Genomic DNA, 27,852 nt, shown 5'->3' on the forward strand with positions numbered 1-27,852 from the left:
AAGGTATAAAAAAGCTGTTAATTTTTTCTGCTGTGAAAGCATTACAAAGCTAAGCTTCAAGTAAATACAAAAGTGTATTAAAAACATACAAACATTACATTTCCCCAGTTTCTTGAATAACCTTTTCTAAAAAAATGCTGAAGATTAATGTATGATTATTATATAAGTTGTTCTCTAATTTGTAGTTGATTTTGAAAACGGATACAAAGGCCACTGACTGGACTCAGCTCTGTGTTTTGTGATCAAATGGCAAAATTGTATTTCATTTCAGCTTAATACTGTTCCCTAAAACAATATTTCTCATCTTTGACAACTTTAAAATGTGTAAACTTCACTGGAATTTATGCAGCCAATAAATTAAAAATAACAACAACGTAACTCCCAGAATTTCCCAGCAAGAATTCTGGGAATTGAAGTCCACACATCTTAAAGCTGCCAAGCTTGAAACAGTTCCAAACTAATAATTTCTCTGGCAGTCCATTATATAATTGGTGTAACTTTTAGAGCCGTTATCTTAAGTAATTTGTATAACCACCCACCTCAAATCAGTGACTCTGGAGGGTCAATAATCATAAAAACAATTAAAAGAGTTAAAATACATTACAAAAATAAATTACATAACAAATAGCAGCCAAGAGATATTATAATCTGTTGGTCTCAACATAACTAGGAAACTAGATTCTTCATACATCCCAGGGATCCTCAAAACAGAGCCAGGGTTATCCTAATTTCAGGAGGGAGAGGTTCCAGTAAGCAGGTGCTATGAGAGAAAAAGGATGTTTCCTGGTCCCCACCAGCCAACGTTCCTTGGCTGACAGGGACCTGGAGCAATATACAGGGCATTCCTAACAATGAAGAAAATATGACATGCTGAAAAACAGAAACAGTGGAATGGAAAATGTTTTCTCATTTTTAAACACTTATTCTGAAAAGCTGGAAATAAGGACCTACCTTAAAACTTGAAATACTGTTTTAAAAAAGGCTTCTAAAGCATGGGAGCAGACAAACTTGCTTCAGGACAGAGAAGACTGCAGTAAAAGGAATTTTCTAAAGCAAGCCATTTAGAAAATGTATGTGAATTGAAATATTTCTGCCTCTTACTGTTAGGTCAGAATGCCATTGATCAAACATGCGTCTCTTCGGGGGGGGGATTCATTAGTCTCCCCCCCCCCACGAAATGATAATTATATCATTTTACAAAATGATAATTATATCTTCTATTCCACTCTGTTTAAGATTTTGAAAAGGCAATTAATATATATTATGGCGTATCTTTCTCATTGTAACTTTTAATTGAGGTTGTCTTTATGGCACCAACACTTATTGCCATCTTGTTGTAAGTCATTTCTTTATAATTGGATGCATACTGTTTTTGAAATGCAATTTTCTCTGGGCTTGTAAAATGCACACAGCAACCAATTTGCATATTTCCTTTTGTAGGAATATATGTCTCACTAAAAAGAAGATGCTTAAAATTGTTGCCCTAAGGATAAGATTTTATTCAACAAGCAAACAATGAGTAGGTAAAGGTGTTCTTAAGCAATGGTGTGTTAAAAATGCAAGAGATCAAATTTTGGCATGATATGGTGAAAGTTATTAGAATTGATTTACCAAATCAAAATTGATAATATGGATTCTCTCAGAATCAAAAGAAAATTTTCCACTATTATTCTACTTCAGATTTCATGTCAACTTTAATTTAAATAAGTTTGTTCTTAGAAATGAAGGGATTTTTTTAAAAATCCAAGTCCAGTTATAAAGAAAATGTTCTTCTAGATTAAGCTATAGCAATGTATCTGTCATTTAAAAATGTCCTTGGAAGTGAAATAAATGGAGATGTTGTGTTTGTCATCAGTTATAAATCTATTATTTTGATTACCATAATTGCAATGACAGGAGACTGTCACTGTGATGCTAATTTAATTGTTTTTTAAAATTAGCTATTTTTATTTCACAAAATCTCACAACAAAAGGGATTAAATGTCATCTAAGTGATATAGAGCTATAATAAACCACAATAGGAAGGAACATTGAAGTGGATGACTATATTAAATCTAAATAACAACAACAGCAATAACACACACAACTAATAAATTTACAAATAGAAATTATATACTAAGTTGTACTCCTTTCCTCTGCCATCTTATTAGAAATATTGAGTATCAACAAGATTGGATTATTTCTTTCTTAAATTTCTATTTCAGGCAGGGGTGGTTGCTTGTAGTCTTCTAGATATTATTGAATAAACAGCAGTCAGCATTCTTTATCATTATGCTGGACTTCAGTGCCCACCACTTTCAACTAGCAGTATCCCTGGTGAAGTTGGATATCATAGTCTAATGCATCTTGAAGTCTGACACATCTAGGGATCATCATAATGAAGAATACTATCAGATACCGGTAATATATGGTGTATAACTCTTTGCCTGCACTCAACCTCATTTTAAATCATAATGATATTTCTGAATCCTCCCATTGTAATTTGTAAGCCATATTTTATGGATTTGCCTGTTTTGTGAACCAGATAATTGAGGAACTCTTCCCCTTCTCCATTTCTGGGTCCTTGGAGCATTGAAAGCCAGTAGAGACAAGCATTTGTATTCATCAGCGTCTTTGAAGCCCTAAAAAACCCAATTAAATAAGTATTCATGAATCTTTGTTGACAACCATCAAGAACCCTTCACATGTGAAAAGTTTCCTTCAGTGACTGTGGCAGACAGAATGCATGAGGCTTGTTCACTGCTCAAAATATTTTCAGAAGATATACTTTTATCAACAGAACTGCATTATTGTATCATTACTAGCATTGTCTTTTAATCAGCTCTAATGCAAAAAGTATTTATCAATCTACATAATATTATAGAAGTTTGAACATCTGAACAGTTTTTTTAATAACTGCTCATACTGAGAAGGTTTTAGATTCCTGGAGTTGGTCCAATTTTGAACAAATGCACAATCAGCAAGATACATGCCAGTTTCAGAAGCCTCCCATAGAGTTTGCCATTGATGGCCTCCCACAGGTGCCCACACTGTGCTGAAAAGCAAATTTCTTCCATGCCACCACAACTTCAGCATGCCATTCATGCTGAAGAGGTTACATAACACAACTCTTCTCACAATTCTTCTCTCCTCCAGTGAATTACTGTCCTGAAACAGTACACCAAAGATTTGCTATGTTTTAAATAGGGATAAAGAATCTCTATTGTAATTGTATGTACATCTTTTGCCCAGCTGATAAGAAGTTAATCTTAAAATGCAGAAGAGTAATGTTTAAGTCTCAACAGCAAAGGACAGGATATGAAAACCAAAATCCAAAGTAGCTGTGCCAGTATTTGATTCTGATGTTTTTTCAAGGGAAAATTTTAACTTGCTTCTAACAAGTCTTTAAGATTACATTGCACATCCAACTCTCCGAATAAAAATGCAGTGTGAACTATGTATCCTCTATTCACATACAGACTTTGACCAAGTATGGAGTGGGAATGAAAAGTTTTTTTCAAAGGAGCTGTGAGCATATACTGTAGTAGAGATACACACTAGACAGCAGGAAAATGGGGGATAACTCTTATGTGGGATATAGTTCTCTTATGTAAAAATAGTTCAACCAGTTACAAACCTAAAGTTTGTACAAGAGTTACAAACCTCTACTGCTTACATATGCAGTAGAGGCATGGCAAAATAAAATTTAAAAAATGAAACTATTTGATTAGTTATTTACTTACCTTAATTCCTAACAGATAGAGAGGAAAGAGGTTATTGTTCCTGAAATGAGCAGTGAAGGGAGGCACAATAAAAACAGTAAACACAATTTTGGAAGGGATAGTATCAAACAACTAAGCAGAGTTCAACAATATTTCTATGCTGGTGTACACTGAGTCTGTGTAATATTGAAACAGATAATCAGAAGATTGTATCTTGTTTTTCTGTTTCGTCCAGCGCATATTTGTCCATTTTGGACACAATATGGGAATGTGACGGTGGAAGATTGACAGTGAAAGTGACAAAATTTGGCCAGCATTCTCTATTGTCTATGGAATTCTTTTGCTTTATATAAAACTCCCAATTGTTCTTTCCAGCCTAATAAAATCCTATAAAATAATTCACTGTATTTTTATTCCATGTTACAAAGCCTTGTAACTGAGCCTTCTTACAATATCTATCTTGGTCTCATTTAGACAACTGTTTTAACATAAGCAAGTTGAGCTAAAGAACTTGCCATTGAGAGTGAATTGTTAATCTTTTTTTGCTTAAGGTGTTCAATCCTTATTTTTGTTTATTTGAAATGTGTCTTTAGCTTTCTCTGATTTTTAAGTGATAGTGATACATGTATATAAGTATAAACATTTATTACCCTGTTTCTATCACGACCCCAAGAAGAAGAAGAAAATTCGTTTAGAATAAAATGACATCTATATGCATTGTGTACAGGTAATTATGGACCTGCATATAAAGTGATCGGGTAGAATATATTGCAACAAAGATTTTCTCTGAAAAAAGATTAATAATAATTAAGTGGCAGGACACTGATTTTAATCTGAGGCAGCAAGATGACAGTTTATTTGATGAATGGAATTGCTAGCACAAGATCAATCAAAATTATAATTCTTTTATCCAACAGTAGGACTACTTACAACCAAATATTGTTCAGGAAATCTAGGATAGAGAAAAAGTGTCTTCCTTGTTAAAGGATCCATAGGCATTGACCCTTGCATCAATTAGAGATTTAATTCACCGATATTCCCTTTTCTTCCCGCGACTGAGCGGGGTGATGGGTCGATTGGCTGCAACAGAGGGGTCGTGAAAGGAAATTTAACCGGGGAGCAGGGGGACGATAGGAAGGGCAGGGCAATTGAAACAATGAGTGGGAGGGGCAGGTATGACTGGCGCAGGAGGCCATATCATGTTTTGGGGGTGCGCACACGCTGCTTACGAGCAATTACGCACTCCGGCCCCCAATGCGCGACTCGTGTCCTGGGTTGTGCAGAGTCTCAGGCCCAGGGTCCACGGCTGATGTTGTGTAATGCCAGGTCGGTTGTTAATAAAGCCCCCCTCATTTATGATCTTATTTTGGAGGGGGGTGCGGACCTGGCAGGTATTACGGAGACCTGGTTGGGCCAAGAGGGGGGGTCCCCCTCATTGAAATGTGCCCACCAGGTTTCCGTGCATTTCATCAGCCAAGGGCCCGGGAAGGGGTGGGGGAGTGGCGGTGATTATTAGGGAAAGTCTTTGTCCGAGGGAGACCACTGTTCCTCAGATAGCCGGATGTGAGTCCCGCTTTGTGAAGTGGGGCCATGGGGTGCAGATGGGTTTGCTGACTACGTACCTGGCTCCCTGCCATGTGGCAGCGACCCTGCCCGAGCTACTTGACATCATTGCCGGGGTGGCGGTTGATACCCCCAGACTTATTGTCATGGGGGATTTCAACCTTCCGTCTGCAGGTGAGGCATCAGAGGTGGCTTGGGAGTTCATGGCTTCCATGACGGCCATGGACCTGACCCAGTTAGTTCAAGGCCCAACTCACATAGGGGGACACACTCTGGACCTGATTTTTGTTTCTGGTCAGTGGTTGAATGATCTTGGTAGAGGGGACCTAGACATCAAACCCTTGTCATGGACAGATCATTCACTCCTTCACTTGGACTTTCCTACCGCTTTCCCCCACCACAGGGAGACGGAACCGACCAAATGGTTCCATCCCAGGCGCCTGATGGACCCCAAAAGGTTCCTGATGGAGCTTGGGCCGTTTCCTGAGACTCTGGCACACGACTCGACTGAAGAGCTGGTGGCTGCCTGGGAGAGTGCAGCCGCCGGAGCTTTGGACCGCGTCATGCCTTTGCGGCCTCTGACCCAATGCCGATCTCAATTGGCTCCTTGGTTCTCTGAGGAGCTGAGAGAGATGAAGCGTCGGAAAAGATGCCTAGAGAGCATTTGGAGGACTAGTTAATCCGATTCCAACCGGACACAGGTGAGGTCTTATATCAAGACTTACCTAGTGGCGATAAAAGCGGCAAAATCTAACCATTTTTCCGCTCTTATTGCATCTGCAGAGAACCGCCCAGCCGCCCTGTTTAGGGTGACCCATTCCCTTCTTCGGGGGGGAGTACAGGAAGATCCCTTGCAGGGTTGTGCTGAGGATTTTGTGCAATTCCTGCATGATAAAGTCACTCGGATTCGGGATAGCTTGGACTCCGATTGGATGTGTCCAGGGGAGGAGATGAGGGTAGGTCTTGAGAATATTATCTGGGAGGAGTTTGATCCTGTGGCTCCCGAGGATGTGGACAGGGTCCTGGGTAAGATTAGTGCAGCCACGTGTTTATTGGACCCGTGTCCCTCCTGGTTGGTACTGGCCTCCCGGGAGGTTACACAAGGCTGGCTCCGGGGAATTATAAGTGCTTCTCTGAGTGAGGGTGCCTTTCCTGCCGCCTTGAAAGAGGCGGTAGTGAGGCCCCTCCTCAAGAAGCCTTCCCTGGACCCAGCTGAATTAGCCAACTACCATCCAGTCTCCAACCTTTGTTTTGTGGTGAAGGTTGTTGAGAGTGTGGTGGCACGACAGCTTCCCCGGCACCTGGATGAAGCTATCTATCTGGACCCATACCAGTCAGGCTTCAGGCAGGGGTACAGCACTGAAACGGCATTGGTCGCGTTGGTGGATGATCTCTGGAGGGCTCGGGACAGGGGTTGCTCCTCTGTCCTAGTCCTGTTAGATCTCTCAGCGGCTTTTGATACCATCGACCATGGTATCATGCTGCAGCGGTTGAGAGGGTTAGGAATAGGGGGCACCGTTCTGCGGTGGTTCTCCTCCTTCCTCTCTGACCGCTCGCAGTTTGTGTTGGCAGGGGGGCAGAGGTCGACCTCAAGGCGCCTCACATGGGGAGTGCCGCAAGGGTCAGTCCTCTTGCCCCTTCTGTTCAACATTTATGTGAAGCCGCTGGGTGAGATCATCTGTGGTTTTGGGGTGAAGTGTCATCTGTACGCTGATGATACTCAGCTGTACATCTCCACCCCAGACCACCCCAACGATGCCCTTGATGTGATGTCTTGCTGCCTGGAGGCCATTCGGGTCTGGATGGGGAGGAGCAGGCTCAGACTCAACCCTTCCAAGACTGAGTGGCTGTGGCTTCCGGCATCCCTATATAGTCAGCAGGTCCCATCGCTGACTATTGGGGGTGAATCCTTGCCTCCCATAGAGAGGGCTCGCAAGCTGGGTGTCCTCCTGGACGCACGGCTGTCTTTAGAAGAGCATATGATGGCCGTGGCCAGGGGGGCCTTTTATCAGGTTCGCCTGATTCACCAGTTGCAGCCCTTTCTGGACCGGGACGCCCTGCGCACGGTCACTCACGCCCTTGTCACCTCCCGGCTGGACTATTGTAATGCTCTCTACATGGGGCTCCCTTGAAGAGCACTCGGGGGCTCCAGCTGGTCCAGAATGCGGCCGCGCGGGTGGTTATGGGCGCAACTCGTGCCCACGTGACACCCCTCCTGCGCGAGCTGCACTGGCTCCCAGTGGTCTTCCGGGTGCGATTCAAGGTGTTGGTCACCACCTTTAAAGTGCTCCATGGCATGGGACCCGGGTACCTTCGAGACCGACTTCTGCCACCAATAGCCTCCCACCGGCCAGTTCGCTCCCACAGAGAGGGTCTCCTCAGGATGCCATCGGCCAAGTTATGTCGGCTGGCGACACCCAGGGGGAGGGCCTTCTCTGTGGGAGCCCCAGCCCTGTGGAATGAACTGCCCCCGGAAATACGTAAGATCTCCGACCTCCGGGTATTTCGTTGTGCACTCAAGACCCTGTTGTTCCGCCAGGCTGGGCTATCAACATAACAATTTTAAATTAGGTTTTAAATTCCTGGGGTTTTAAATTGAGCTGAATTCATTTAATAATTTTAAACTATTTTAACTGATGTTGTCTTGTGTTTTTAATAGGCTGTACACCGCCCTGAGTCCTTCGGGAGAAGGGCAGTATAGAAATAAAATTATTTATTTATTTATTTATTTATTTATTTATTTATTTATTTATTTATTTATTTATTTTCCTGTAACATGCAGCTACAGGAATATGCAGTTCTATATTTCTGCATTCCAAATAGCAGCTAGAAAGCATCTTTATCATTTTAACAGTTTTATAGTGCTTTTCCAAAAACACTAAATTTTAAAGCTTGGTGCAATACATTAGCATATGGATTCTGCAAAAAAAAACAAAAAAAAAAACAGTCTTTTGTGACTCCCTTTTGATCAATTATGGGTATGCAGACTTCCTCAAATTATTTTATAGAAAAAAACATGATCCTCATAACAAAGACAAGTTTTATACTTCTATGTTTATATTTTAGTTCCAGAAATATAATCTGAATATAAAAATGCTCTTTCACAAAGATTGTGACGTTAACTAATTATGTGCTAAATGTCTTCATATGTATACTTGTGGGTTCATAACATGCATTGTTGCACACTCACATATATACATATCTAAAGTAAGTGGATTTGAGAAGTAAGATTCAAAATGTTATTTTCCATTGGCCTGAGTATGTCTAGTGGGATTTTTGCAGCAGACCAGTGCTTCATATCATAAATTTATGAAAGCTCTCTTTGTTTCAGAAGTAATTTACCATGTGGCAGCAGACACTATTGTTTGAGAAACAAACATAAGACACCGTTGGCTATACAGAAATGATTATGTGGTTCTTTGACTTCCAGTTTACATGGAAAAACTCATAGTTCCTCCAGTCTTGGACATTATGAGTCCGTTGCTTAAATGTTCTAGTACAAGTAAAATAAAGACGTGAGTTTCTAATAAATAAATATGCTGTGAGATGATATCAGCAAATAACAGAGCTGTCCTTTCTTTTTAAAAGAAATTAACTATAAAAGTAATTTGATTCATAAGAAATCATATGATCAATTTGGAAATGTAAGAAATTAAAGTTTAAAACTTTAATTCTGGCAGTGCTGTATTGTTTACTGTCTTGGGAAATATATGCTAAAGTGATCAGCAGGTTTCAGTTTTCTTATTTTTAATCATTTTGGCCGGTTCTGCCTTTCATATATTTGATATATTTCATCATTATTTTCTCTGTAATGTCATGATATGTCATGTTTTTAGTGTAAGAATGAGCAAAATAATTACATATCTATATACTCTTAGAAAAAGCAATTAAATTTAATAAACAGCATTAAGCATAACGTTTAAATAATTCTGACTTATATTGTTAATGACTGATACAAACTCTACAAAGAGTGTATTTTTAAACAAATCTTTTGGTTGCAATATTGATTCTCTCCTTTTTTTTTTTTTTAATTTGATTTATATGCCGCCCTTCTCCGGAGACTCAGGGTGGCTTACAGTGCGTTAAGCAATAGCCTTCATACTTTTGTATATTTATACAAAGTCAGCTTATTGCCCCCACAAACTGGGTCCTCAATTTACCTACCTTAGAAAGGATGGAAGGCTGAGTCAACCTTGAGCCTGGCGAGATTCGATCTTACTTTAATTGCAGACAGCTGGTGTTAAATTACAGTGCCTTGTCTGCAGAGCTATCCAGGCTCCTTCCATATTTTTAACTATTTTTTCTATTTAAAATGGAATTTTTTCTATTTAAAATGGCCACACAGATGCATTAATATTACATTTTCTTTTAGCTAAAAAGCAAACAAGGAAATACAAAAATAAATCATGAAATAAATCTAAAGATTCATATATTAACATTTCAGTCCTCTTTAAAGCATTAAAATCATAGCCAAATATCAAAAGCAATTTAAAATATCAACTTGAAAACCGGTAATTAACGTATTTTAAAAATCAAGACTTGATTTTCTTGATTTTTTTATTTTTACTTTCTTGATTTTTACTTCTTGTCATTTGTGGAATAATTTTAAAATCAGTTGAAATGAATTTTCATCTTTCAAGAAAGAGTAGCTGAAGCTGCTTGCTGCTATTTACATAACCATTAATGTAGGAGAATCTTTACAATATTTTGAGGTCAAGAAAGGCAATTATAATCTGAACTTCAAGATTTTGCTATTCAGTTGCAAACCCATTTCTTTTCCTTTTGCTCAACCAGAAAAAACCCACCATAAAAACTTGAAAGTGTCTTGATTTATGCATATGATGTAAATATCCCACCATTGTCTCAGTGATCACTAGCTTTCATATGAGGTGAGGAGAAGGAATTTTGAGGGAAATATTTTATTTTATTTATTTTTATCCTGCCTGTTATTTTTGTAAATAAATCAAGGCAGCAAACATAACTAATATTCTTTCCTTCTCCTATTTTCCCCACAACAACAATCCCATGAGGTGGGTTGAGCTGAATGGCCCAAAATCACCCATGCCAAAGTTTCACCAGGAACCCTTTTGATTTCCTGGATCCTAGATCCTAGATCCTAGATCCTTTTCATTTTCCAGCAAGTCAAAGGAACCATTTAGGTCCTCTGCTTGTTAAAACTTTTAACCTTTACAACAAGTACAGAACTTGGGAGATCCTCCAGTTTAACAAAGCATTCATATGAAAAGTAGGCAGGTGTTGTTTTTTTTTATAATGTAGCCATAGGCCATGGGTGTCACAACTTTGCATAGATAGCAAAGCTCTTCTAGCTTTCAGATGCATGGGATTAATTTGTATAGTCTGTAATTTGCAGATAACATGGTGGGAAGGAGACAAAGGAAGTGAAAACGGTATCTTCCTTGTACAGTTATAATTCCTTGAACTTTCAAGTAATATCCACAGAGACCTGGGTTAGTACCATCATTGAATGCCACGATAAACGAGGTTATCTTATATTTCATTCAATAGGCTATCTTTGAACTATCAGATGAAGCTTTTTTTTATTGTATCCACATCCTAAATTGAGAGTTGAAAGTCAGAGATATTCTTCACCAGCTGCTTTTCTTATGTAGGGGTTAGGGTGGTAGATCAATCAGTTCCTAGGTTCTCAGCAATGCTACAGAACTGATGTAGTTTGAAGGTGAATCAGAAAGGAAAGATACCCACTTTACAACTCTCTCTGTTATTAGGGTAACTATAAAATGTCCATGGTTTGGTCAATGGGATGTTAATCTGTCTCAAGGAAACATATAGTTCATACTATACAAAGAATTAGATTTGCTTTGATTCTCATAGTATTTGTCTGGCAGGGAAGCAGGTACTTGGATCTGAATAGTTTTGGTGACTGCTGCTATGTCATCTTGAGTCCCACTGGGACAAGCCATGCTAATATTGTTAATTCTATTCTACCTGTTGGGCTAATTGCTTTATCATCTGAGCTAACTGATCCATTTGGATTGCTACATGGTTCTGATACTGAATAAAGCATTGGTGAATAGATAAACATTATTTCTAACTATCTGGCTCACTCTAGCTCAAATGTTTGAATTATCCTCTAGCTGTAGTTTATGTGGCACTCAAGTAAGTTGATCTCTTTACTGCTGCCACATATCTTTGTCCCAATGTGATTGCTACACAATAGGGTTGATGCTCAATAGGATGCAAATCAGCAGTGAAATCCGGCCAGATCTATCCGGCTTGCGCGAATCGGTAGCGCCGGCAGTGGGAGGCTCCGCCCAACCACCGGGACATCATTACATCCCATTTTTGACCCTATGCGCATGCGTGCTCCCATTCCCGAACCGGTAGCTAAAGTAAGTGGATTATACCACTGATGCAAATGTAATGTAAATGCAAATGTAACTTTTATTCTGCAGACATATATACATAAAAACCTTCTGGTTCTTTTCTCAGCCACGTGCCATACTTATTTATTCTATCATAGATACAGTTGCTATTTTAGAGGCATGCACCATCTCCCAAAAATGCTAAAAGTCTCTATCTTCATCCTCCAAGCTGCTGGTTAAGAATTTTTCAAATGGAAAATGGCAACCATCTGCTGAGAAATAGTGTGCCTCCTTCCAATTTGCACTCGTTCCACAAGAATTACAACATTAGCAGCCTTCCCTCAAGGCAATACCCAAGTAGAGTCATGTGGAACAGCTATAGGGGATCATCTTCCACCTTAATCCAGCTCTCTAGAATACCCATTTGCTCACACACTGATGCAGCCTTGGAAAACTCCGTTTGGTCACTTTATGATCACATTCTTTTTCCAATAAGGGGCTTGCATCTCAAAAGTCTGCGAACCATAGAGTTTGTAATGAGGAATGCACATTCAAACCAGGGATGAAATCCAGCAGGTTCTGACAGGTTCTGGAGAACTGGTAGCAGAAATTTTGAGCAGTTCGGAGAACCAGCAAATACCACCTCTGGCTGGCCCCAGAATGGGGAGGGAATGGAGCTTTTGCAATATCTTTCCCCCAGGAGTGAGGAAGAAATGGGGATTTTGCAGTATCCTTTCCCTGGAGGGGGGTGGGAATGGAGATTTTGCAGTATCCTTCCCCTGCCACGCCCTCCAAGCCACACTACGCCCACCAAGCCATGCCCACAGAACTGGTAGTAAAAAAATTTGGATTCAAACCTACAGTTTATATATCCTTATAAAGCCTTACAGAATTGTAAGGTACAGAACCCCACATGCAGCTCTTACCAAATCCCTTCTGAAACAGCAGACTTGAAGGAACAATGAAATCATGTGAGATTAGGCAGGATGGGCAGTTAGATTGTATGAATTCATTTGAGGAAGTATAGTTTCAGTTAAGTAAATAGTGTTGTATAAAATTGTAATATAATAGAACTGCAAAATTGTATGAAAATATAACCAAAGATAACACTAAACAATACAACATAATAAAACTCATTAATGTCATAGACCCATTTAGTTCTGTAGGAACTAAAGGCAGGGGCTTTTACCATCCCTACTGTGTAAAATAATTTGAATTGAAAAATCAAGTTTTCAATCAGAAATTAAGGGAGTAATTATTTATTTTTCTAAATTGTCATAGCTTTCAATAGTAAATCAACATTATGACTACCTAAAAAATACAATATCTTACTATTGCTTTACATTACATTGCTTTATGCATCTACAACAGCAAGTGAAACCTCTTCTTCAGACGGAGAGATCTGCTGCTTTGGGGATTACATTAAATCCCAGAGCCTTTAATTATATGCATGTTGCTAGTAGAAACAAGCAGTAGTTTTCCTGTATAGATTTTTTTGTCTTATTTTTGCTTAGATTCTGTCATGAACTGTATTGATAGAATGGGCAATGCATAATGCTTTTTCTTTTAATTGCACATTTTCTTCTTTAATGCTGATGAAGAAATACTGACTATAGTTTATTTCATTATATAGTATGATCAAGTGCTTTAATTCCTATTAATCAGGCTGACAAAATACTGTTTTCAGAAGATTTTTGCTTGTTTTGCCACTTAAGGTGTTTCACAAGTTAAAACTGAGGAAATCGCCACAACTGCAAAATTATCACATTATTAGTATATAAGAATTGGTGACATTTTAAAAATTACTGGGCATATGTCTCCTAGCACTGCTGCTGAATAAAGTCTATACATTTCAGCTCACCAATATCAGTGTTACGATGCAGCTTTGTTCAGCATCCTGATGTACAACTCTGTGATTGAGTTCCCAGATAACTGGTGTCTATATGCAAAAACTATTAAAATAAAATTCCTTTAGTCAAACATAGTGATTTTCAAAGATGTAGTTTATGCAACTCTGTGATTTGGAAGAATTTTATCTGAGATTCACTATGTTGCAAAGATCCCTTGGTCAAGTTTTATATTGTTGTTCTGTTTTGCGTTTGTGCAGTGCCATAGAGAATCTAAATGTCTATCTAAAGCAACTTTCCCAGTGTAGCATCCTCCAGGTGTATTGAATTACAACATCCATCATCCAACATGGCCATGCTGGCTGGCAGTGGTGGGAATTAGAATCCAACATGTCTAGAGGGCATCGGATTGGAAAGGACTGAACTACGCCATTCCGCAAATGGCGTAGACTTGCTGCAGTTTCTTATGGTTGAAGGACTTTCCTTTAATTGAAAGGTTGAAAATCATGTCATAATATATTCATCTTTGAATCTAGTTATCATAGCATATAAATTCAATTACACTATTGTTACTACCACGGACATAATTTTAAATACTTTGAAAAAGAAAGATTGAGGATGTGTGTGCATGCGGGGTGGGGGGGTGTGAGAGAGGGAGGGAAAGAGAGGGAGGGAAGGTAAGACCAGGTAGAGGGTCTTATTATATGACAGGTCTGAGTAATCTGCTTTAGTCACCTGTTGTCCTGTTTTGATGTATAGGAAAAATAATTTTTACAAAGACTATGAACATGTTAGTATGACTGGTATTGAATAGTCTTAACATACCAGGTAAGTTACCACAGTTTAAATTTAAGCAATAGAGCAATGAATATTATTTCCTTATAATATTTCAAATTATTCTATTTTTGAATTATTTAAATATTAATACAATTTAATATCTTCCTGTGAAAATAGGCAGTCACTATTTTTAGACATTTTTGCAGTATACAATAGTCACAATGTTATTTGAAAGTACAAACATAGCAGTAAACAGTCAAACGACATCACTAACTCATCAAACCTTGATATTCTCCCTCAGGCTCATAAGTAAGCTATGAAACAAAATTATTTCAGTTTTCCTTATATAATGTGTAAGTTAGATAGTTTCACTGGTTTTACTACAATAAAGCAGTGGAAGGGAATTACAGTTATCCTTATTGCATAGTCAGCATAGTTTCTGAAAAGGAATTTTAAAATACAGAAGATAATTGTGTTCTCTGGAGAAGCTTGCAGTAAAGTATAGTAAATCAATCACATATGCTCCTTTGGATTGCAAGATAAGGTAATGTGCTTTGGGACGTCAATCATTTTTCTAGGAAACAGTACTTGATCTTAACCAAACTATTTCTCCAATCTGATAGTGTCTAATTTGGGAAGTCTGCATAACCAAGGTGGAAATGGTAGTAGATGAAAGCATTAAAAAAAATGAGTTTTATATATTTCAGATCATAGATATAGGACAGAAATGATCCCCAACCTGATCTGAATCTTAGAGAAGACAGTAAATTTTAATAATTTAGTATGACTAAATTAATTTGTTATGCTGAAATGCATTGGTAAATTTCAACAATAATTTAGAGAAGCAAGCCAGCTTCAAGCCATACCTTATGATTCCTAATTGTTTTCCTGAATGGTAGCTACATTCCCCCTTAATTGGAGGGTTAGACAAAATGATTAATTGTAGTTAATTACAAATAGAAGTAAAAGCGTTCAGTCCCTTTGCATCTGTGCAAAAAGAGGTTATGCACCTGAAATTTTCCTGGGATTCTTAATGTAGTATTAAACTTCCATAAAACCACTCATTGGCAGGAAAGAGAGTTATGCCTATCCCTGCTGTCATCTAATGGCTGACTGGTAATCATAAAGGAAGTCCTTAGATTTTTTTTACTACAATTGACCATAACCATGTGGCCAGACTGATTTTATGTCTGTTTTTATGGTGGCCGTAAGTCTGAATCATGCAGTCATTAAGTAAATCACACAGTGGTAAATTCAAATCCATTCTCCTGAATGGGTGTTTTTTTGCTGGAAACTGACAAAAAATTACTACAAATTGTGGACATGTGACTAGGGGACCCTGCGACCATTCGTAATTATGATCCAGTTGCTAAGTGCCCCAAAATGTATTCATGTGACCTGGGCGGGGGGGGGGCAGTGTGACATTATAGGATGGCCAGAAGTGCTTTATAGCCATTCTCTCAATCTTTTCTCAAACTGTTGTAACTCCAACTAGTCATGAAACGACTGTTCGTAAATCAAAAACTACTTGTATGTGATTATCTTTTTTTGTATCCATTTTGATCAGTAATCCTAATGCTAGCCTGGCTTTGATATTCTTAGTCTTTACTTTATTTGATAGGTTATTATAATTTCATAGTTTTAAGAACTGACTGCATAAGATCTTTAGTTTTCAATTCCTGATTGAGGAATTTGAACAAATATTATGTTGGGGGTTTACCTATAGATCAGATAATAGGTAGCAAATATAGCCCTTAGTGTGTAGTAGTCTTAGATTGTAAAGTACCAGTCTAAACATAATGAAATGTATGTCATATCCTCCTGTGATAAGATCAGATCATTATTACTTGTGGGTCATTTGTACTTTCTTTAACCTCAAATATTTGAAAATCACTGACTGCAGTGATTATACAGTGGTTACTGTATTATTAAATGTGAGATATACTCAAGCTATATTTGATAGAATAATTCTAATATTCATCCAGAATTTAAGGTGTAGCAAATTTGAAATGCTATACATATTGTTACACCTATTCTAGGAATGTTTTTTCAGTGTCTGGGCTGATAAGGAACTTGGCAGCTTGATCTGTGAAATATGTATTGCAGAAGGTAGGTTACAGCTATGATTTTTAATCCCTTTTTGATTGAGGAATCCCTCTCTATGCTTGAAAACACAGAAAAGAAACAAACCCCAAATATCTGAATGCTGATCTGAAGATGAGGGAGTTTGAAGAATGAAAGTCAATTTTGCATTTTGAGCAGTAAGGTCTAAAATGGAGTTCTGTTCATTTTAAATAAATATTGAGGAACTAAATCCTCTCTTTTGCAAATCCAGATAAAATAAGGCACAATATTGCAAGCCAAGTCCTACTTTCTATTAATGTGAGAAATACTCATAAAATTTCTGTTCAATACAGAGAGAATAGGAGGAATCAGACATGTGCATGTGATAGTATAGGACTATTCACATATCTTGCATCAAAATAATTGTATTTATTATTCTTTGACCTTTATCATTATTGTCCTGGAAATTGTTTAAGGGTTTATTATAAAAATAATGTGATTTTTGGTCAAAAAATGGTATTCCACTTAATATAGATTATATTCCTTATCTAAGAATAGGCTTGCTCAGTATAAAGTCTCAAAAGTAACTTCCAGCTACCAATAAATTATCGTTTTATAAAGTTTCAGCATATCGACATGCTTATCAGATGCAGCAGACTCTTCATTTAATAGAAACAATTTATATTATTGGCACCCAATCCTAGGAAAAGATGCAGTTGCTTTACAAAGTTATAGAGTAAAGACAAATGCTATGTACTTTCCCTGAATGCCTGAAGCATCTTCCCTCCTCAATGAATTGTTAAAAACAATTCTTTTTAATGTCTCTAGAAATGCAGCTGCTTCTTTTCTCCATTGTGAAAGAGACATACTTCAAATCAGTGGTGGGTTTCAAAATTTTTTGCTACCGGTTCTGTGGGCGTGGCATGGCTTGGTGGACGTGGCATGGTGGGCGTGGCAGGGAAAGGATACTGTAAAATCTCCATTCCCACTCTATTCCAGAGGAAGGATACTGTAAAATCTCCATTCTCTCCCCACTCCAGGGAAAGGTTACTGCAAAATTCCCATTTCCTCCCGATCAGCTGGGACTTGGAAGGCAAATAAAGATGGGGGTGGGGCCAGTCAGAATTTTTACTACCGGTTCTCCGAACTACTCAAAATTTCTGCTACCGGTTCTCCAGAACTGATCAGAACCTGCTGAAACCCACCTCTGCTTCAAATCCAGTCAAGTTTTTCTTAGGATGTTTAATTTCTGACTCAGATCCTTCTCAGATAATTATATTTATTTGTTAAATTTATTTGCTGCCTATCTCATTCTGAGGCTACTCTAGGAAAAGGGAGGAGGTAGAATCTGTCATCAGTGCTCCACCTGGAACTTCCACCTTGAGCCCCCAATGGGTTGTTTAAACTCTTGTCTTTTGGAGTAAATGAGGGATAGGCCTAAAGAAAGAACAACATAGTTCCAAGGTTTGGTCCATCATTTCCAGTATTTTAACTAATTATTTCTATAGCCGCCCATCATAGTCAATGACACAGGTGGCTTGCAATTCAAAAAATATATTACAGTTAAAAATACTAAAAAAAATAAAACAATAAAAATACTAAAAATAATTTATTTTTCATTAGATTTCCACCCCCTACCTTCTTTAAACAGAACAATCTGTGTCCCCAAATCCTCAGGCCACGGACCAGTATCAGTCCACAGCTGTTGGGAACTGGTCCACACAAGCGGCGGTTGAATGTGCTAAGCTTCATTTGCGCATGCGTGGGACCTCGGTTGCATGTGTGAAACCATCCCCTCCCAGTGCCACCACTGCCATGGAGCCAGAAAGGTTGGGGACTGCTGATCTACGGACTGCAAAATGTGGATAAGCAGTGGGTAGAACAAGACCAAAATGTAGATCTATGTTAAAATGTTTTATCAAAATCAATTTGCAAGGTATAATCTTTCAATTTCACCAGTTCATATTATCCACTACATGGACAGGTCATTGCAGATTTCTTGAAAGCACTTTTCTGAAGTGTTTTGCCATTGCTTTCTTCCTAAAGCTGAGAGAGGGAGATTGTCCCAATCGACTTCATACCTAAAGGTGGACTAGAACTCATAGTCTCCTAGTTTCTAACTATGTATTAACCACTATATCAAACTGGCTCTGTGTGAAAATTCTGTGAAATATATTCACTCTTTTTTGCAGTAGAAGTTTTCTAATAAATTTAAATAAGCACAGTTCCCTTTATTCCCTTTATTGTACAAGGAGTCCTCATCTTATGACCACAATTAAGTCCAACATTTCTGTTGTTAAGCAAGGCAGTTTTCTCCCATTCTATGATCTTTTTTGCCATAATTGTTAAGCAAATTACTTCAGTTGTTAAGTGAATCATGCAGTCGTTAAGCAAATCTGGCTTCCCCCATTGACTTTGCTTGTCAGAAGCCAGCTGGGAAGATTACAAATGGTGATCACGTGACCCCAAACAGTGCCACTGTCATAAATACATGCCAGTTGCCAAGTGCCTGGATTTTGATCACCTGACCATGGGGATGCTGCAAAGTGCCATAAGTGTGAAAATTGGCCACAAGTCACTTTTTTCAGTGACATTGTAACTTGTAACAGTCACTAAACAAATGATTATCAAGCCGAGGACTACCTCCATTTTGAGCCTGGTTCAAGAAGGTTCCTTATGTCCATATGTTAAGGAAATTACATGGAGTTTTATTTATTTCTTATCTCTTGCAGTAGTCTATATGAAATTATTTGATCCAGTTTGGGGAAGAAGGCTGGACTGATTCCAATAAAATTTATTTCGCGCTAACCACAATATTAGAGAGTCCTTATGGCTGTGGCAGTTTTGCTCAGGCAGCTGCACAAATTATGCCAATGTTTCAGTTAATGCCTATAACTAAATTCTATAAATTAAGCTGGCAAATTCTGTAATTCTTTTGCCATGTTTGTCATTTGGTTGTTTATTTTTCTCCGATCGTCTGTAAAACTATTTGATGTGATTTTTTTGCTTTTATAATGTTTATCTTTGTTATGATCTAAGATTAAAACAAATATTTGATTATGATCTGAGAAAATCTGGGAGTAGCAAATAATAATTTCTCTGACATTAGGGACTTTTAAATTTCTTCGTTTGATAAAAGAATTAAGAAAGAAAGAAAACCAGTGTTAAAAAGTGAGCGCCAGCCTGCTTTGAAGTTTTATAATGGGATCTTCCTAATTGCTTTGACCACAAAAAGAGATGCAGTTGGCCTACAAGGGTTGAAAAATGTTTTATCTCATTGTTTTATGATAAAAGTATAAATAGGAAAGTTCATTTGCTTAACAGATAAGAGGCTGTTAAAAAAAATTGGAGTGTTTTAGAATCATGTGCAAAATTTGGTAATATTATAATAGATTATTAATATAAGGCTAAAAGGATAAATGTATAGACATAAGTTAGAGCTTATGTTCCTTTCTCATTCCTGGCTCCCTGTGTATTGCTTGTTTTATCATCATTACTATGATTAACGACTATACCTTCTTAGAAAGCCTCCTCTGGGTTTCTCTCCTTTTCTCCTCTTTTCCCTTCATTCTCAGGAACTGTAAGGCATCCTTTCACTTTGAAATTATCTTTAAATTGAAAATCAGTTCACTTTTTTGGCCATCTGCAGTTAAGAATGAAGATATATTTGATGCTCTAATAATTCAGCACACAATCCTAACAGAGAGTTAAATATCTGAAGCATTGAGAAAGCAGGAGGAGGGGGGAAAATCCCCTGATTGTGCTAAAATGCATGGCTCTTTGCCTGGAACAGAAGCCGATGCTTGCTGTACAAAACCATACCATAGTCGAGGAGATGGCAGCAAAGCCGTGTTTAGCATCTTTGTTGGGATCTTACCCCATTTGATGCCTTGCTGCTGTTAAATACTGCTTTTTAAGCTATTCAGCTGATTCTGCAAGCGGTGGCAGTGGTAGGAGCAGCACTGAATGACATAGCTTTGCTCGATGACATGGAGCTGATCTCTGCATCAGCCAAGAGAAATTAAGCTTTGTCACTCCCCACTGGGACTACCTTTCTTTCCTCTGGTATGTGGATGAGGAATTCATATGCTTCTACTGCATCCTCCGAAGCGGAGCTTTAGGAGTATACTTGGCCTCTGAAGGCGGTGAGCAAGAATGATAGCTGTCTCGTTTAAATGCCGATGCCAGATTCTGAGGAGACTTGCAAAAGGTATATTGGGCTTTCTTTGTTTATTAATTTAATGGTGTATTGCCGCATTCTATAAAGACAGCTTAACTGTTAATTTCAAATTTGCCTGTCTCTTTGTACAATGTATTGCTAGCAAACAAAGAAAAACTCTGTGAATGCATGCACTAAGAGAGAGAGGGAGAGGGAGAGAGAGAGGGAGGGAGAGGGAGAGGGAGAGGGAGAGGCCCAGGTCTTAATACCAGTGTGATGCTGCTTCGGGATTTTCATAATTTCACTGGGTAAAGAAGAATTTGTGCTCAAGTGCTAAAGTTATGATGGGATCTGTATTACCATTTTGCATTCCAGGTAGCACTGATTAGTCAGTGTTGCCTGTGTCACCATGTCCTAGGCATTAGGTACCAACTACTGGGGAAAAAATCCTGGTCAATAATAAAAAAGAGAGATGTTATTCATATTGTTGGCTCTTAGCATCTTGGTATATTCACCTTGAAATACTAGAGAGTCTTTTCTTGTAGGGAGAAATGCCACTCGTCTTTTAAGACAAAGATGATGAAAAGAACTATTATGATTTGTGCATTCTTAAAAAAAGATTAATTTGCTTGATAAAGACTATGTTTTAATTTTATTTCTTACATTGTTGTGACAAAATATTACATAGTTTTTTGAAAACTTTGAACTGTTATTTCATTGCCAGTAGAATTTTAAAGCAGCTTCCCTTTCATCCTCTTTAATCTTTATAGTCTTATTGCATGCATTACAACACAAGTTAATAATATTAACCTTGCCTACCTTCTTTCTAAAAATCAAAATTATAACATATGGTTGTACAGTATTTAAAGACTGTATCGTAACTTTTAGAGGCATTGATGAAGAGGAAAATAATATTTTATTTTTTGCCTGCAATAATTGCTTGGAAGCAAATAAAGGCATGTAGTCTATTGAACTGATAGACGGAATCTTGTGTAATTGTGAATTGTTATGACTATGCTAAGTGACCGTAACCTTACACAAATGCTAATTAATGTTTCAGCACTATCTTAGTTTGGAAAATTGTTTTTTCCCCCCAGAAATCCTACAAATCATAATCGCTGTTAAATGATGCTGAAATTTGTAGGTAGGATCCTGCAATAGTAAGAGGGAAAGAGAGATGTCAGTAGAAAGCTGGCACAGTTCATTTACTTGCTAATATAGGTGGAGTAACTATTCATTTATACATTAAGATTGTAGTTCTATCCATACTCAGCTAGGAAGTAAAAGCTATTGGACACAGTAGCACACCTGAATATATATTGTATAAATGGAACTGTTCAGTTAAAGAGAAACCATTTAAGAATGCCAAACATATTTATTAGAAATCAGATATAGAGATAGAGATAGAGATAGAGATAGATAGATATAGATATAGATATAGATATAGATATAGATATAGATATAGATGATATAGATATAGATATAAAAATTCCTGTAGTTTCCTGCTAAAATAACTTTCTTTGTAGGAACTTGGATTTTGCATTAGAAAAATTCAGGTCAATAGTGTAACATCTTTATTGTGTAATTTTAATACAATTTATTAAGGACTCAAAATATTTTTAAAAAAATTAATCAAGAACATTAATATTTTAAGTTATTGCTAGGGACTAACACATAGTAGAACCATTGATCACTCATACTGAGCCTTATTTTCAAGGACTACTGCTAATAGTAACAACCAGTATTTAAAAAGTATATTAGAATTCTTTCTGGCTGTTTGCCAATATGCCATTCTGGGCCTGCATTTCCTTACATTTACATTTCTAAATATTTGCATAAGTAAGTCATGAATAAATAAGCATAGCCTTGGTTTTATTGCAACCCCCTTTCCAGGTTTTGTGCAAAAAGCACATTTTAAATTAATACAATTAAATAACATTTTATTGATTTAAAAATGCTTTCTTTAAAATCGTATCAATAAAACTTCACTACTTGCATTAATTCATATACAGCTTGTTCAAAAAATAGTAATATATGCCCAATAACATAATGGTCAAATGCGCTGTAATCATTGAGACTATAGTTTAACACCGAGGAATTTAGGAAAGCATACTGTGTACTAGTGGGTTGCATGTAATTTAGTAGATGCCACCAGGTCAAGTAGCAAATTGTATCTACTGTACTCCCACTGGTGCTTATGGCTGTCACTCCTAGGGAAAGGCTTTAAAGAACATTTATATATGTACTTAAATTCTGACAGATAAAAAGCCATACATTTGGCAGAGTAACAACATAGGCTTTTTTCTATGATCTTTATTATTTGTCTTTTCATTTTTCAAATATTCTTCGGTGATGAAATTATATTCTGATTTTTAAGATAAATTTCCAAAACCTTAACAAGCAAATTTGTGTTGTGTAATGCATCGTAGAGTCTTTATTTGGGGACAACTGATAGCAGTTGTACATTAGTTCCTATATAACAGTGGTAAGTAGGGACAATAGTATTCATTAGGCTGTTGGAAATGCTCGGTTTCCTTTTCAATCAGATCAGCTCTCAGTAGTTTACAGTTAAATACAATAAAATGAAAGTCAAATATTCATTGGTCAAATCAGCAAACAAAACAACTCAATCAACATACAGTTCTGGTGTTGACTGCAATTTAATAGCCACAAATGTCTCAACAGGCCTGCAAAAGATTTCTGTGTTCACACCCTTGTGGAAAGATTCTGATTTTTTTTGGGAAGTTTCAGTTTCTGAATCTACTTGAAAATTTTACCCTAATTGATTCATAATTATGTATTGTTGATATGATCCTTTCCTTCTTATTTTTTAAAACTTTATTTTGTGCTTTCAAGGTAATGTTGACTCCTGGCAACTACCTGGACTAGCACCTACAGTTTTCTAACCAAGATTGTCTGAAATGATTTGTCTTCTTCTCAGGGTTGACAGAGAATTCAGTTGGCTTTGTGACTAAAGCAGGACCAGAACTAGTCTCCTGGTTTCTAGTGCAGTGTCTTAACCACTCCACTGAACTGACTTTCTTATATTTTATTCAATGTATTAAATACCCAGTATGTGCTCCAACAATAGGGCCACTAGTCATATTTCATATAATGGAAATTGACCCTAAGCAATCCAGCCTACTGAAGTATTGTCACGGGATAAAGATCTCAAATTCCACAAAAAGCCTTTACACAGAAGGTATTACAGTGAAAATTCAATATAATAGATAACTGATTAATAGATTCCAATGGACAATATTTCTATCTCAACGTTCTCAGAAACAGTGGGTGTGTCCATTGAATAGTCTAAATAGTCTGGATTAGACCTTTTAAAAACACACACACCAATTTGTATTATTTGTGTCAAATTACATGATTTGGTGAATGACAGTATGACCTAAAAAGTGCAAATTGTGTTTGTTTATCATATTATGTAATTTATATTTTATTATTTAATAGACACTCAGAAAGAATAGCTTACCCCATCCCTCAAATAATGTTAAATCAGGGTTTCACTGTATTGATTCGTTATAAATAAAAGTAATTATTTAACATACATTACATTTGCCTTGATTTCTAGGAATTTGAATAACTATATTATAATGGCCATTCATTTACAGACTCCGTGTTTATGTTTTTTTCATCATAGTTGCAATTACATTTAAAAGAAAGATATTTCAAAATAATGCCAAGGCTTACCTTTTTCATCAGTTTTTTTTTTTTAATGAACCAGAGATTATTTGTAGATAGCTAGGTATTTGAGAAGATGACTTTACATGTTGCATTAAGTCATAATGCTTTGTTGTTTGGGTTTACCATATTTTAATTTGATTTATTGATTTTGTTTTCCATTTCTGAAAATGAACAATTGTTTGACTTTGGGGGTTCCCATTCATATGTGCTGTATTATCATATCCATGATTATTTATTTGGGTTCCACAAGCCATAGGAGACTCCCCATATGCAACCAAGATTTGACTATGAGAAATCATATAGATCAGGTACTGTATGTCCAAACCATAGACCATATGTAACCCTGGACAGATAGTAATGCAACCCCACAAGATCATAAATGTAATATAAAAATAAAGGACATTTGATATTTATATACATTAATTTATAATATATTTTATATGTGGCCCAAGACAATTCCTGCTCACTCAGTGTAGCCCAGGCAAGCCAAATATTTGGACACTGATGGTATAGATGTAAGGAGTTCTGCTTTTTGCTCTTTAAATGGCCACTTAGAAGAGCCGAGGTGGCGCAGTGGTTAGAGTGCAGTACTGCAGGCTACTTCAGCTGACTGCTAACTGCAGTTCGGCAGTTCAAATCTCACTGGCTCAAGGTTGACTCAGCCTTCCATCCTTCCGAGGTGGGTAAAATGAGGACCCAGATTGTTGGGGGCAATATGCTGACTCTGTAAACTGCTTAGAGAGGGCTATAAAAGCACTATGAAGCGGTATATAAGTCTAAGTGCTATTGCTATTGCCACTTACAGTCACCTGAGTGTCCGTTGTCACCTACAGTTCCCCAGGAGTTCATTTTTCATCTCAGAATATTAGGAGGGACTATTGTCAGAGAAACAACTATTTCCCAATGTTTTATACATTAATTGACTAATCAGTCAATCAATCATTAATAAGTTACATATAGAAGGATGAGAACAGGCATCTGTTTTTAGTCTCAATTAGCCTAGATGCATAGTGCCCACATCTGGAGCTCAGCTAGGCTCACATGGAGAGGAGCAAATCCTGATACTCTTTCTCAGATCTTGGATGTAAACTATGCAGTAATGGTGATTTTAAAAAAATATAGTTTATCAATTGCTAACAAACTAGAATTTAAATTGAAAGGAACAGATATTTCTCAAAATCAGTCAATCTGTAAATCTGATAATATAGCACACTAGTTGAATAAAATCTGTAATTTGATTATTGAATTTTAGTTACCATACAGTATTAAAAAAAATCAGGAAAAAACTAAACAAAGCATACCAATCACCCATATTCATGTAATCAATGCTCATTGAAACAAGTGAGCATTTTAAATCAGTTTAAGTAACATTTGCACATTTCTAAAAAGTACAAGAGTATCAACTGCTATTTCATCAAACCAGCAAAAATTGAATTGTTTTATTTTTTCTTTTGATCCGTTAGTATTGCAGATGAGTATTTTTGTCTCATATTTTCATTTTTTATGACCAGGTTTCTGTAAATGCGATCCATCTTCTGTGCTGCAGAGTATGCAAATGTTGAGTTGAAATAGAAATGACCTAATTCTTGTGTGTGCAATATAAAATCATACTTCTTAGAAATGGAAATCCATGTTCATAATTCTGTGTTTATATTATAGAATGTTTGTCAATTTATATAAGGTGTACATACTAATTTCACAGATCAGAATAAGTGTTAGGATTTCAAATTGTTGTTTAAAAGAGGGAATAAAGGTTACACTTTCTCACCTATGAAAATTATCTCTTTGCTTCATAATAAAATGTGTGGGCTGCAATGGTCATAAAAAGGTATTTATTTAAACATGAAAAAATATGTGGAATCTATTTTTGTGTGTAGTGGTTAAGGAAGAGGTGGGCAACTATGGCCCTTTTATGACTTGTGGACTTCAATTCCCAGGAATTCCTGAGCTAACATGGCTGGCTCAGGAATTCTGGGAGTTGAAGTCCACAAGTCATAAAAGAGCCATAGTTGCCCATCCCTGGGTTAAGGCATCAGGCTAGAAACCAGGAGACCATGATCGCCTTAGGCAGAACTCACTCTTTCTCAGCCTTAGGAAGCAAGCAGTGGCAAACCACTTCTGAAATTTTGCCAAGAAAATTTCAGGGAGTTGTCCAGACAGTTGCCAAGAGTCAAAACCCACTTAAAGGCAGAAAAACTAGTTTTTTTATTAACCGTTATATTGTGTTATTCATTAGATATAATAATCACGTTATTGTGCATGGATGCTGTTTGTCATGTTCCCAAAATATCTCAGCTCATTTACTACTTTTAGGATATATTCACACATATAAGTCTGGTACAATGAAACTGTGAAGAAGAAATGGTAAAATATTGTATAGGTAGTCCTTGAATTACAACCGCAATTGAGCCCAAAATTTATGTTGCTAAATGAAACATTTGTTAAGTGAGTTTGCTCCATTATACAACTTCTCTTGCCACAGTTCTTAAGTGAATCATTGCATTTGTTAAATTAGTGACATGGTTGTTAAATGAATCTGGCTTTCCCATTGCCATTGCTTGTCAGAAGGTCACAAAAGCTGATCACATGACCCCAGGACATTGCAACCGTCATAAATATGAACCAGTTGCCAAGCACCTGCATTTTGATCATGGGACCATGGGGATGCTGCAACGGATGTAAGGGTTAAAAATGGTCACAATCACTTTTTTCAGTAATATTGTAACTTTGTACAGTCACTAAATGAACTGTTGTAAGTAGACTACCTGTAGTCTTTGTCTGCAATCCTCAGTAGCTGAGCGCAGATGCAACATAACGTAATGTTAGGCATGTACATAAAATAGATTTTTTATGATTTGTTATGGGGTTTTGTGTTATTCAATCCCTGAAGAAATTATTATACTCCAGGAGTTCTACTGAAATATCTGAATAGAAAGGGGTTCATACTTTTGTTCCTCATCTATCCCACCATAGGTACTCTTGGTTTTTTTTCCCCCTGCTTTTATCCACACCAAACCATTTTTGTTCTGAAATAATAATTTTTGTTCTGTTTCTAGAACAAAACATTCCCATTTAATCTTGTCAGAGATTAAATAAAAAGAATAAAAAGAAAAAATAGAAGGTGCAGAAAAGAAAAGAATAGGAAATTAGAAAAGAAAGAAAAAAATAAGAATATAGTAAACAAACAAAAAAAGAATCATTTCCTAGAGAAATGATTTCCCCCTTCAACACTATTATCTTCTCTTAAAATGCATCAAATCATCTCTTCTTCCCATATCTCATCTGTTATCAATAAACAAAACCTTAAAATCTCATCATTTAGTCCTGGTTAGCAAAAGTCTATTAAAGGTTACCAAAGGTAGCAATATATCTGTTTTAACCCCAATCAAATAAACCAGCTTTGTATTCTTCACTTTACTTTAACAATCCTGATCTTTAATCCCTTCAAGTAATATCCTAAAACTTAATTTCTTTTCTTTTTTTCTTTGTCCCTTCCTCAAAACCCTTCCAAAATTTAACAGGTCTCTTGTAAATCCAATAAAAAGTTATGCAAGTCAGTCTTCTGGTTTGTGATTTATAAGTCCCTTTTAATTATTAAGACATCAGCTGATTATATTAATATAGTTGTCTGTTTGTAATGTTTAATTGGGTAAAATTAGAAGGTATAGGGCAATGATGGCTAACCTTTTCCAGACCGAGTG

General features: G+C 36.9%; 1 protein-coding gene across 26 annotated transcripts in view; it reads left to right on the forward strand.

The window, feature by feature from the left end:
* Nucleotides 1-27,852, forward strand: part of GRIP1 (glutamate receptor interacting protein 1) — a 369,729-nt gene that overhangs the window by 161,423 nt on the left and 180,454 nt on the right. The window contains exon 1 of one of the 26 annotated variants that reach the window (XM_087873164.1): nt 20,031-20,506. The exons of the other annotated variants lie outside the window; for them this stretch is intronic. Within the exon in view, the coding sequence (XP_087729290.1) occupies nt 20,452-20,506 (55 nt within the window). The 5' untranslated portion in view covers nt 20,031-20,451. Of the gene's footprint in view, nt 1-20,030; nt 20,507-27,852 lie in introns of those variants that run through there. 26 annotated transcript variants of the gene reach the window in all.

This window comes from Pantherophis guttatus, chromosome 7, assembly GCF_059756535.1.
Source record: "Pantherophis guttatus breed Tessera chromosome 7, ASM5975653v1, whole genome shotgun sequence".
NCBI classification, from domain to species: domain Eukaryota; kingdom Metazoa; phylum Chordata; class Lepidosauria; order Squamata; family Colubridae; genus Pantherophis; species Pantherophis guttatus.